We start from the raw sequence: 12,713 nt of genomic DNA on the forward strand, positions 1-12,713 counted from the left end.
GTCTCTAATACCAGACAGAGCTGAGATACTCTGTTGTAACAACCGTGCTCCCTAATGTACAGTGACTGTCTCTAATACCAGACAGAGCTGAGATATTCTGTTGTAACAATGGTGCTCCCTACTGTATAGTGACTCTCTCTAATAACAGACAAAGCAGAAACATTCTCCAGCAGACTAAGTGAATCCAGTATACCATTGATATCTGTGTGAAGACATAGAAGTATAACCCATGGTAGGAATATGATTAGTATAAAGTATAAAAACATAGTAAAAACAATTAAGCATCTGACTATGCCTATGCCCAGCAGTTCTGCCTCTCAGAACAGTGTGATGTGTGGTCCAAGAAACATAGAAGTGTGTTCATAGCATTATTGTTAGCATCAAGAAAATTCTGAAATAACTCTAATGGCCATTGACTGGACAGGGATTAAGCTGTAATATACAATATTGAAAGTCAATGTACTGTTGGCTAAACTCATCAATGTAGATGAGAAAGAATGTTTCAAAAGAGTGCATCTAGACAATATTTGTGATAAAAACCAGAGAGAAAAGGAGATAATTAACACATATCTCAATATACTACCATTCCTGCAGATTGTAGATAATTATATTGGCTCCTACTATAGTGGTAATTAATTGAGATAATGAATAGTGTATTCTTTAATTACTAATGCTTGAAAATATCTGTATATAGTTTGTATTAAAACATATGAAAAGAAAGATTTGTTTATAAAATTACTTTCAATCATTGAGATTTGATTATGAAGTGGATATGAAATTTACTAAGGAAAACAATCTTCAGGGGAAAGTAATACTAGCCCTTTTAACAGGTACGATGAAGCTAAAATAAAGGAAGCAGTTTGTTAATGTCACAAATGAGACAGCATGTACTGTGATGAGTGACAAAACTAGAATATGACAACAGTTCATAGCAATTAGCCTGTAGTCCTGTGAAAGATTTATACTGCCCCCTGCTGTTAGGCTAAAATGTCTATGTGATTTTGAAAACTGATCACATAGAGTCAGTTTTCTAATAGATCTATATTTCAAAGCTGGGACATTTGTACCTGCCACTGTTAACAAGACTTAGAAATTTTAAAGCAAGATTTGCCTTAAATTGTGTATAAGATTTCTCAAATTGAAAAAACAATAGTTTTAGGCACTGGGGAGATTGCTCTCACAGAGGAATTAAACAATTAATTCCCAGCACCCACACGGCAACTCACAACCATCTCTAACTTCAGTTCCAGGGATCTGAAGCCCCCTCCATGGGCACCAGACATGCACATAGAACACACATATGTGATGCAGTCAAAACACCCATCGATAAACATAAATAAAAATTAAAGTTTTTCTAAAATAGCTTCAGCTCTAGAGAGATAGTTCAGTGGTCAAGAGTTCCTGCTGCTCTTGAGAAGATCCAGGTTCAGTTGCTAGTACCCACAGCAGGTAGCTCACAACCACCCCTAACTCCAGATCCAGGGGATCCAATGTCTCCTGGCCCCTGTGGGGAACCTTCATGCACAGTGGTACCCATAAACTGACTCAGATACATCTCCATACACATGGATAAAAAATAAATCGAGGACCTGGAGCACCATAGCATGCATCAGGGACAGAGGCAGGGTGGGATGATGTAAAGAAACTGCTTGGCCTGATAGGTCAGAACATAGGTGGGTAGAGTAGACAGAACAGAATGCTGGGAAGAAGGGAAGTGAGGCAGATGCCATAGCTCTCCTCTCCAAGATGGACGCAGGTTAGACTCTTCCCAGTAAGCTACCACCTCGTGGTGCTACCCACATTTATAGAAATCGGTTAATCAAGATATGAGAATTAGCCAACAAGAGGCTAAAACTAATGGGCCAGGCAGTGTTTAAATGAATTGTGTGTTGTTATTTCAGGGCATAAGCTAGCTGTGCGGCCAGGAGCCAGGCAGCAGGAATGCAGCCTGCTGCTCCTTCTACAGTGGGAGATCCAGCTGCCAGAAGAAGCTTTTATTCTATGGTTTCTAAGTCCTGTAGCCAGAAGACAACTAAACTCAGAGATGAGCCTGGAATAATGGTGCACACCCTTAATTCCAGCACTCAGGAGGCAGAGACAGGCAGATCTCTGAGGCTACACAGAGAAACCCCATCTTGAAAAACAAATGACACCTCCCTGAGGGCCTAAGAACCTCCGAGGTTTAACCTTGACTACAGGAACAATAATCTAGCAGAGAACAGCAAATGAGTTAATAACACTGAGGAGAATTTAAACGCAGGGATGGCTGGCTTACCAGTGTCAGACATTAGAACTGACCCTTTAAGGTGATGTGCTGTGGAGACTTACCCGAAGGAAAAAAAGCAGAATTTTATTTGGTCGTGGTGGCAGAGTGTGACTGTTCACTGTTTCTCACTTGAGAACTGTGAGGTGGAGCAAGAAGTGTGTGGATCCAGTGCCTTGGCTGGCCCAGTTCTTTGCACCACATCGCAAAACTTCCTACTTGAAGTCGTTCACGCTGTTGAATAGCTTATTGCAACGAAGTGAGAGGCATCCAGACTTTAGGTACATCCAGATTCATAAATGCACAGAGAAGTTTCTTCCCATCATGAAAGGACGTTTTGAATACCTTTGGGGGCAGCTGATTTGCAGATAATTTTGAAATTTTCTAAAACATCCTACTTCCTGAAGATAAAGGTCAGGAGATTCATCCTCTTAGTGAAGAAGAATCACAGCTTTCCCAGAAAGGAAACTGCAGAGATGCAGGAATGTGCAGCAAATGCTGGAACTGCAGAGATGCAGAGAGTGTAGCGAATACTGGAGCTGCAGAGATGCAGGAGCGTGCAGTGAATGCTGGAACTGCAGGAATGCGGGAGTGTGCTGCGAATGCTGGAACTGCAGAGATGCAGAGAGTGTGGATGAATACTGAAACTGCAGAGATACCGACTGTGGTAGCGTGAATGTAACTGGCTCCAAAATCTCAGGGAGTAGCACTATTAGGAGGTGTGGCTTTCTTGGAGTAGGTGTGGCCTCATTGAAGGAAGTGTGTCACTGTGGGGGTGGGCTTTGATGTCTTGTTTAGGCTTCCTCAGTGTCGCAGTTAGTTTCCTGTTGCCCGAAGATGTAGCAGTCTCAGCTCCAGCACCATCAGCCACGACGCTTCCACTGTGATAATAATGGTCTGAAGCTATAAGCCACCCCAATTAAGTGCTTTCTTTCTGAGAGTTGCTGTAGTCATGGTGTCCCTTCACAGTGTTAGAAAACCCTAAGACACTGAGTATGTGGCAGAATTATGCACTAAGCAGGCATTTCTTTCAGAAGAAGAGCAAAAAACTGGTCCAGCCAAACTCAGAAACTTTATCTGATGAGCTTGAAATTGGTGCCAAGATCATGGAACTAGTGATTTTAGGGAGAATTTGGTGTCCCTGGTCCAGAACTCCTGAAAACTCCAGAACATTAAAGACAACCTTATAGAAGAGAAAGTGTGATGTGCACTTGAATGCATTGGCACAGGAGACCACTTCCTAAATATAACCCCAGTAGCACAGACACTGAGAGAAACAATTAATAAATAGGACCTCCTGAAACTGAGAAGCTTCTATAAAGCAAGTCAACAAGACAAAATGGCAGACTACAGAGTGGGAAAAGATCTTCACCAACCTCACATTGAACAGAGGACTGATCTCCAAAATATACAAAGAACTCAAGAACTTGGTCATCAAAAGAACAAATAATCTAATTTTAAAAATGGGGTACTAGCCTAAACAGAGAACTCTGAACAGATGAATCTAAAATGGCTGAAAGACACTTAAGGAAATGCTCAACATCCTTAGCCATAAGAAAAATGTAAATCAAAACTCTGAGATTCCATCTTACACCTGTAAGAATGGCCAAGATCAAAAACACTGATGACAGCTTATGCTGGAGAGGTTGTGGGGTAAAGGAAACACTCTTCCATTGCTGGTGGAAGTGCAAACTGGTACATCTGCTTTGGAAATCAATATGGTAATTTCTCAGAAAATTAGGAAACAACCTACCTCAAGACCCAGCAATACCACTTTGGGGTATATACCCAAAGGATGCTCAATCATACCAGAAGGAAATGTTCAACTTTGTTCATAGCAGCATTGTTTATCATAGCCAGAACCTGGAAACAACCTAAATGCCCCTCAACTGAAGAATAGATAAAGAAAAAAAATGTGGTACATTTACACAGTGGAGTACCACACAGCAGAAAAAAATGACATCTTGAAATTTGTGGACAAATATGATCTAGAAAACATCATATTGAGTGAGGTAACCCAAATCCAGAAAGATGAATATAATATGTACTTACTCATAAGTGGCTTTAAGACATAAAGCAAAGAAAAACCAGCCTACAATTCACAATCCCAGAGAACGTACACAACAAAGAAAACCCTAAGAGAGACACATGGATCTAATCTTCATGGGAAGTAGAAAAAGACAAGATCTCCTGAGTAAATTGGAAGCGTGGGGATTATGGGAGAGGATAGAAGGGGAGGAGAAAAGACAGGAGGGAAGTGGAAACAAGTCAAGGTGAAAGGGGCCTGGAGAGACAGCTCAGTGGTTAGTCCTGCTCTTCCAGAGTACCTCTGGGTAATTCCAAACACCCACAAGACCTGCCAGATGCTCCAACTCCAGTTCCACGGAAACAGGTACCAGGCATGCACATGGTGGATAAACATTCATAGAGGCAAAACTCCCACATACATAAAAATAAATAAAAGGCAATGTGGGAAGGAGGACAAATATCTTAGACATGAGCTTTTTAAAGTAGCTTTTCTTTGCTTCTGTTTGCTTCTTCTGTTTTAGTCTTCATTTCTGAAGTGTTTACACAGGGCCTAGAACTAGTCTTGAAAACATCTGTCCATGAGGTCTCTACCCAATATGTGGGAAGAAATTCTTGGTTTGGCAGTGCCTATGATTTGGGCGTGCCTAAAGAAATGAAGCTAGAAGATACTTGTAAAGTTATCCTTTGGTCATGAATGTTTTGTGGCCTCCGTAAAAAAAAGGGTCAAACAGGTAACTCCTTCATTACCCAGTCACACTGTGTGCCAGCTAACACAGACCTTTGTTTTTGCTAGTCACTAATTATTTCATTTGTAGGAGGAAGTTTATAAAAAGTTGAAAGAAGGAAGTAGCAAAAACCAACATTGGTCTTTGATATCGAAGAAAGAAGTTGTTTCTGGTCCCAGAATAAGTATTTTCAACCAACAAGCCCCTGGTAGTGTAAAGCAGTTAGCCTTGGAGTCCATCAGGAGAAGATGCAGGACAAGAGAAGCAGATCCCAAATGGAGCGGAAAGCGTGGGCATGCATACCCAGAAATGAAAGAGTGTTTTAGACTCTTGGGTTTACACCAATTTGTTAGTGGTATAGTTAGTTGTGAAACCTGCCTTGCACCTACTACTTAATTTACTTTTTGGTTAACTTCTGTAAGTATCAAATATATAGTGCCCAGCAGTCCAGAACATCAGTTCTTGCTTTGAAGCCATCATCTGCCATCTGTTTCTAATGAGTGGGATCTGGAGTTGGTTCCTTATATACAGAAAGTATACAAGTATTGAGTATTAGAGTATTGATATTTGTAATTAGATGAAACCCTGTGTTTATCATCAGTCCTATTTAAGTCCTGTGCATTAAGTAACCCTTTCACTCTGAAAGGGAGAGGTGAGGGCAGGAGGTGAAGTTCAAGGTCATCTGAGACTATATACTAGACCCCACCTCCCATTCCATTTCCCCAAATAACAGTCAAAAATGCAGAGTGCATATTAAGCTTCCGTGTTCAATTAAAATTATTCATCAGTAGTATTTTGAGATGTTTCGTTATGAAATAGATGGACATACTGCTGACGGTGTTCATCGTTGATCTTAAGATGTCTTAGAATTTCTACAGTTGACCTTACCCTTGTGCAACTGTGTTTCCAGGGTTATCTTGAAGAACTCTTACGGCTTCGTGAGAACCAGCTTTCTGAATCTGTCTCTCAGAATAAAGTGCTGCTTCAGAGGATTGAAGATTCTGATCTGGCCCACAAGCTGGAGAAGGAACAGTTAGAATACATCATCGTGGAGCTTCAAGATCAGCTGTAAGTGAGGTTCTTTCCTAAGAATGGCGATATGTAGACATGAGCGTGGAGTGGGCTCTGCTACACAGTCTTAATTCCAGACATCTGCTTGCCCCTCAGAGCTTCTCTCTCTTTGTAAGAAAGTGGTTTTGTTCCTTACTAGAAAAGTCATCTGATTTCACTGTGAGGAAATTAGAAAACACAAGGCGAAAATTAAAAATCCCCTTCAGTTGTTCTGTGTAGTATGCACTCGAAATGCGTGATTTCTACTTAAGTCTCTGTTTCTGCAGGCTGGGCATCAAGCTTACTGACGCACATCCAGCCCTTAAGTCTCTGTTTCTGCAGGCTGGGTATCAAGCTACTGACGCACATCCTCAGCCCTGAAGCACTCGTGGAGCTGAATTAGTTACTGTTTGACTACAAACATCGTACCTTAGACCAGTATTACTCAAGTGCAGTCCTGATGGATGGAACTGCAGGCAGGCTCTGCCACGGCATCACTGCACATTTAATGCTGTCTCCTCTGGAAGAATTTTGCAGCAGGCAGTTTTTAGATGAGCACAGCTTTGGTGTGTGGAGAGTTGCCTTCTGGTATGAGCTCCTTTGCCTGTCACTACTCAAAGCACTCACCCTAATGCTACCGTTTTGTCAAAATTATGTTAATTTTTTATAGTGAAAATTCTCCACATCATAGATTTTACTCTTAAAGGATATTTTTTTTAATTTAAAGCAACTATATTTATATTTGGGTGACATTCAACCTTAATAGAAATATAGTCATTCCCATTATGAATCATTCTGCTTTGCGATTCATCTCCATGTTGTTCCTACCTGATCATAAGGAACAAAGCTACCCCTTGCAGTCCAGTTAACAGGAGATGGAAGGGGGAGAGCTGAACTCAGGGGCGACTTAAGACCATGCTAGTCACATACCACAAATAAGTAGTAAACTTCTCGAGTCTGCCTTAAAACAACCTATTAGTCAGAGATGTGAGCAGAAGCTGTGGCCGGCCATGTGACCTTCAGTGAGGGAGACGATATTCTTTTGTGAGCACACACTCTGGTTGTCAAAGGAGTCCTTTGTCTCTGTCCCTCCTGTCACTTCCTGTAGAGCCTTACCTGGGGTAGTAGGCTGTGTAGTTCATGAAGAGCTGAGTGGCCGCTGGGCCGTGTGTGGTGGAGGGCTGTAGTGCCTGCTGGGCCGTGTGTGGTAGAGGGCTGTAGTGCCCGCTGGGCAATGTGTGGTGGAGGGCTGTAGTGCCCGCTGGGCAATGTGTGGTGGAGGGCTGTAGTGCCCGGGGACTCTGCTGGGCACTGTGTGGTGGAAAGCTGCAGGGCCCAGGGACTGGAGAGCAGAGACAGCTGATAAATGGCAGCTTCGGTAGGAATCACGGCTGCAGAAGCTGGGAATGTGCAGGAGGAGACAGGCATGTGACTTTCATGGCAGCAGGGATAACCATTTCGATTTAAAGTGCCCCTCATTTGTACAAAGTATATCTCCTCAGCTGAACACTGAAAGACTGACACATATCTCACCTTCATGGTTTTTTTTTTTTTTCAAATGATACTTCTGTGCAGCCATGAATGCTCTGTCTGCAGACTTCATCTGGGTAAAGGCATCTCCTGATGGGCGGCCCGGGTATTCAATACCATGGGAACCCCATGCATTGTCCAGAATGCCCTCTACTGTGGCAGTGTAGGGAAGACCTCACACATATACAGTCTCTTACGTTTGTGGGGAGCACACATTGCTGAGGTAGTACCGGGATAATGGGAGGGCTTAGATGAGGAATCAGAGGGGCTGAGGAGAACCCATTCAGCTCCTGTTGCACTTTGGCGGTACTTCTGAAAAGCTCCATGTATCTTTTACCAGCAAGTAATTATGCTTTCGCAGGGTATTCTGAGTGTATTCCTCACAAGCAAAGAGCACAGAAGCATCTCCTGTCGTTCTACCATCAGGATGGGTGACAAAGAAAATGCCTTCCTTTCCCCCGGTGATGGGGCAATGCTGTCCTAGGAAGGCTACCGCCCCTTCAGCTGTGGCTGTGAAAGGGAGCATGCGGGTGATGACTTGCTTTTCCTTGGAGAGGAACTAGGCTACCTCACTGGATGGCTCTCCAGCAATTTTAAGGAAATCTTCACCCATTGCTTTGTAAACCTCAATGTACCAGTTCCCATGGTTCCCTGTGTGATGTTTGTGCCTCTGTAGAGCTTGATCTCTGTGCTCCTCACTTACAAACCTAACCAGAGCTTCTCCATCTCTCCACTCCTGAGCATGCAGAGTGCTGCACCTCCCTTGGCGATATTTAGTCCTTTGAAGAACCTTACAATGTCTTAATCGAAAGACTGCCAGGGCAAACCTTGAACCCTCACGACCTACCATGTCAGCAGTGAGCTCCATCTTGCATGTACCACTTTCAGATTGTAGCTTACTCCCTCTGGATCTGAAATCTGTGATGATTGTAAGGTTCTGAGATCATCGCTAAAATTATGTTCCCCATATCTTCAACTTGAGACACTCCACATCAGGAGACAGGGTCGTTTTACTCAAAGGTTAGGCTTTCTGCCATTGCTGCTAGGTCCAGCTTGTCGATATGAGGTGAGCCAAGGCAATATTTCTTGAATTCTCTTTGAAGATCAAAAAAGGAATAGAAGCATTCAGGTAGTAGTAATGCCTTCTTCTGGGAAGCCTCGGGATGTAAGATTTCCCTGACATGAAGCTGCCCATCAGTACACAAACAGAAGGAAGTCCCTACCCCAGTGTTCAGTTCATTGCTCCCTGATGGTTAAACTGTCCTGAAAGCTTGGTCCAGCTGTGGCATGAAAGACAGGTTTTCAGCATCTATTTTAGTTTCTTCTTTGCAATCCTCCATCAGTTCCAACTGATCCAGTCTAACTAGTATTTTGTGCAACTGTCCCACCTTCTTGTTGGCCAAATCTAGGACTTTCCATAACAGCAGGATCGGCTCCTTCTCATCCGAACCTGGCTTGGCTTTTGTGGCCCCAGCAGTAATCCCAAAAAGCACCCGCAAATAATCCGGAGAGCCATCATGCCAATAGGTGGGGAAGGGGAGAAGGAGAGTTGGAAGTGAGAACAAGAAAACCTGTGCTAAAACCCTCTTCCAAGAGAAAAAGCACCCACCCCCGTCCTCACTGGAAAAAGGCAGTATCCAGCAACCCAAGCCTCTGGCAGGAACTCCACACCCAGGGCAGAAAGGGGATGGATGGAGGGAGCAGCAGGCTTGCCCTTGCTGTATCCAATTGCTGGTGCATCTATGAGAAAAGCCGAGGAGCCAGTGGTACCCCCTTAAAGGATAAATTTTAAATATTAGACTTTCAGAAAAATTATAATAACTAGTATACAGAATTTACATACTTACGTTCCAGGATTTATCAGATTTTAACATTTTGTCTTGTAATTCTCCCTCTCCTCACACATGTATGCAGATTTTTAACCATGTAGATGCTGTAAACATTATCATGCCTTCTGCTTCTGTGTGTCTGAGATAGCCAAAGTTCGTGAGTCAGTTTTAACAGGTCAGATTGATTTCGTATTTCCGTTTCATTGACTGTTCTGAAATCGTCCCTCGGTGCACTTTTGTTTCCCTGTCACCAAATCCAATTCAAGTCCGTGTTTTCTATTTGGTTCCATTTTTTTTTCAGTCACTTTAACTTGGAGCAATTTCTTGGTTTGTCTCACATGAGATTGATGCTGATCAGAAATGCAGGCCAGGGATTTTTATTGTACTGTAGTGTTCCTTGCGTTTGCTTTGATAATCTTGTCTCCCCTCCCCCCCCACACACAAACTCTAACAGAAGTTACTTTCGCCTTAAGGGTTTAATATCTGTCAGGCAGTGGTGCACACCTTTAATCCTAGCACTCGGGAGGGGAGGCAGAGGCAGGCAGATCTCTGAGTTCAAGTTCAGCCTGGTCTACAAGAGCGAATTCCAGGACAGGCTCCAAAGCTACGGAGAAACCCTGTCTTGAAAAACAAAACAAAACAAAAAGATAGTAATGTAGGAGATTGACATCATCAATCCCATAGTTGTTTAAAGAGTATCATATATAATAGAATAGTTTGCTAACAGCCATGGATTTAGACCCTTGGGTAGAAGATTTGCTGTTTAAACGATCATAAAACATGTACGGCAAACCTCAGAATAGAGATCCATAAAACAGTGTGTAAAATCTGAAAACCTCGTACTATTCAACACCAATAAATATGAAGAATTCTTAACAACCCTGATGCATTTTTTCCTTTAATGACTTAAAAATTTTAGTAGTGGTAAATGTTCTGTGTGGTCTTGTGAGGGAAGGAACTGAAGAGTCTAAACAATATAAGAAAAATCACTCATTGTTGAAGTAATTCAAGAACCTACCACATAGCTGTGAATCACAGTAAATATTGATGGTGCCATCTATCAGCTAGCAAAACAAAGTCACTGATGGTTCACAGTTTAGGATGAGTGGTGTAGATACCGGCAAGTGCGAGCGATGATGTCATCGTGGTCTACTTAAAAATGGATGTTGTGACCTGTCATAATCATTTGGTCATCTGTAATTTAGCCGATGATACTTGTTAATAAAGTTTAACTTAGAATCGTGTTATATTAACACAGTTGCATACTTCATTGTCCATATTAGAGCAGATACTAAGAAAATGCAGCGAGGACTAAGGAGATGGCTCTGTTGGTAAAGTTCTGACCTGAGTTTGATCCCATAACCTATGTGAAGAAGCCAGGTGTGGTGACACACACTTGTCATCCCAGCACTGGAAAGGAAAGGCGAGACAAGCCAGTTCCCAGGGCTCGCTGGCCAGCCCTCCAATCTGCTTGGCAAGCTCCAGGCTAAACGTAGATGCTGTTTGAAAAATAAAAGTGGTGGATGGTGCCCAGAGACCAGTACCAAAGGTTGTCTGGTAACCTATACACATGTGTGCAGATACAGATGTACACACATAGACATAAACACACACACAAAGAAAGCAGAAAAGAAAAAGCGCAGTCAGACTAGAAAGGTAAACCACGTTGCATTACTTCTTTTGAATATTTTTGGGAAATTCAGTAGAATACTAAATTTTCAAAGATAACCATATGATATGAATAGTACTCCATTGCTTCTTCACAGAATATATACCATTAAAATGCATATTCTCCTATTATTATTTTCAGCTTATAACACTGTATTTTATTTTCACATAATTTGCAAGATTGATGCATTTCAAAGGTTCTAGTTGTGGGCAAAAAAAATATTTAAACATGTCATTTGTAGTATTGATAACTGGAGAGTGAGAACAGATTTAAAGGAGAAGAGTTCTTTTATTTCAATGAAGTTAAGTTGATATAAATTCAAATCAGAGCATTATAACCTTAAAATGTTAAATGTAATCTTTATAATAACCAAAGAAAATATAGAGTATATGTGAGAGGAAATAAATTAAAACATTATTTTACAAAAACATGAAAGAAAACAAGAATACCAGTAAATGAGGGAAGATAGCTTATAGTCATGAAAACAAACACTAAATCTATCTGAGTATCTATGTATTAGAAGTTAGACTCTCTAAGAAACAGATTGGAAGCATAGGAGAAGAAATCATCTGGTCCAGAGGAACACAGTCTACAAGAGACTGTAGGCTCAAAGACAAAGAGGGGAAAGGTAGTAATTAATAGAACAGGTATAGTTACACAAGAGTCAGAGGAAATAGTTTAAAGCTGCAGAATTATGACTTTGAAAGACATTAATAAAAGCTCATATAGCTATACATTCATTGACAGAGCATCAGAATTTATGTAGAAAAATGAACAGAATTGAAGGCAAAACAAGTTACATAATAATAGTTTGAGAATTCACTGCCATTCTGAGCAATGACTATAAGAAGAAAGGAAGCAAAATATTTAAGCAACACATGAAGCCAGGTAGCATTGTACCCAGCATATACGTTCTCAAGGGCCTTTCCAAGACATTATGTCTGTGAGAACACAGTTCTTAATAGATTTTTAAAGATAACATGAAGTGTCTCCTCTAGCAAAAAGAAAGCAGAATGTGATTTATGGATAAAATAGAATACTATCTAGCTTAAAATGGGAAGAAATTTGTGATACTCTACAGTAGGGATGAAGGATATGCTACAGGATGTTATTCCTGCCAAGTGAAAAAACATCACAAAAAACTGACCCCACTTACATGAGCAATATTGATCACTTTTCACCTTGCTGTGTCCAAATAACCGAGAAGCACCAGCTTCGGTGGGAGAGGGTTTTATTTTGTAGTTTAAGAGGATGGACTCCATCATGGCAGCAAAGTGTGGCTGCGGGACTGTGAAGCAGCTGGTAGCAGTGTGGCCTTCAGAAGGCAGAGAGCACGAGGAGGACCTGCCTACCAAACCTCAAGTCTGGCTGCCATGGAGTCTCTCTCTCTAAAGATTTTACAAGCTTCCAAAAAGTGGCACCAGTTGGGGACCACAGCTAAAAGATGAGCCTGTGGGGCATAATTTACAGTTGAAACAACAGTGAGTCAACATAGTAAAGGCACAGAGACAGAAAGTGGAATAGCCGGGCATTGCAGTACAGGTCTTGCTATTTTCCTCCTGTTTTCATGGGGGGTGTGTGTGTGTGTGTGTGTGTGTGTGTGTGTGTGTGTGTGTGTG

The 12,713-nt window shown here is 41.8% G+C and overlaps 1 protein-coding gene and 1 pseudogene across 3 annotated transcripts in view; one reads left to right on the top strand and one right to left on the bottom strand.

Moving 5' to 3' along the window:
- Positions 1-12,713, top strand: part of Rundc3b (RUN domain containing 3B) — a 152,939-nt gene that overhangs the window by 114,671 nt on the left and 25,555 nt on the right. For all 3 annotated transcript variants that reach the window (XM_026784635.1, XM_005358285.3, XM_005358286.3), the window contains exon 8: positions 5,927-6,084. In XM_026784635.1, coding sequence (XP_026640436.1) covers positions 5,927-6,084 — 158 coding nt within the window. The remainder of the gene's footprint in view (positions 1-5,926; positions 6,085-12,713) is intronic.
- LOC101986963 lies at positions 7,093-10,568 on the bottom strand (annotated as a pseudogene).

This window comes from Microtus ochrogaster, chromosome 26 (assembly GCF_000317375.1).
Source record: "Microtus ochrogaster isolate Prairie Vole_2 chromosome 26, MicOch1.0, whole genome shotgun sequence".
NCBI classification, from domain to species: domain Eukaryota; kingdom Metazoa; phylum Chordata; class Mammalia; order Rodentia; family Cricetidae; genus Microtus; species Microtus ochrogaster.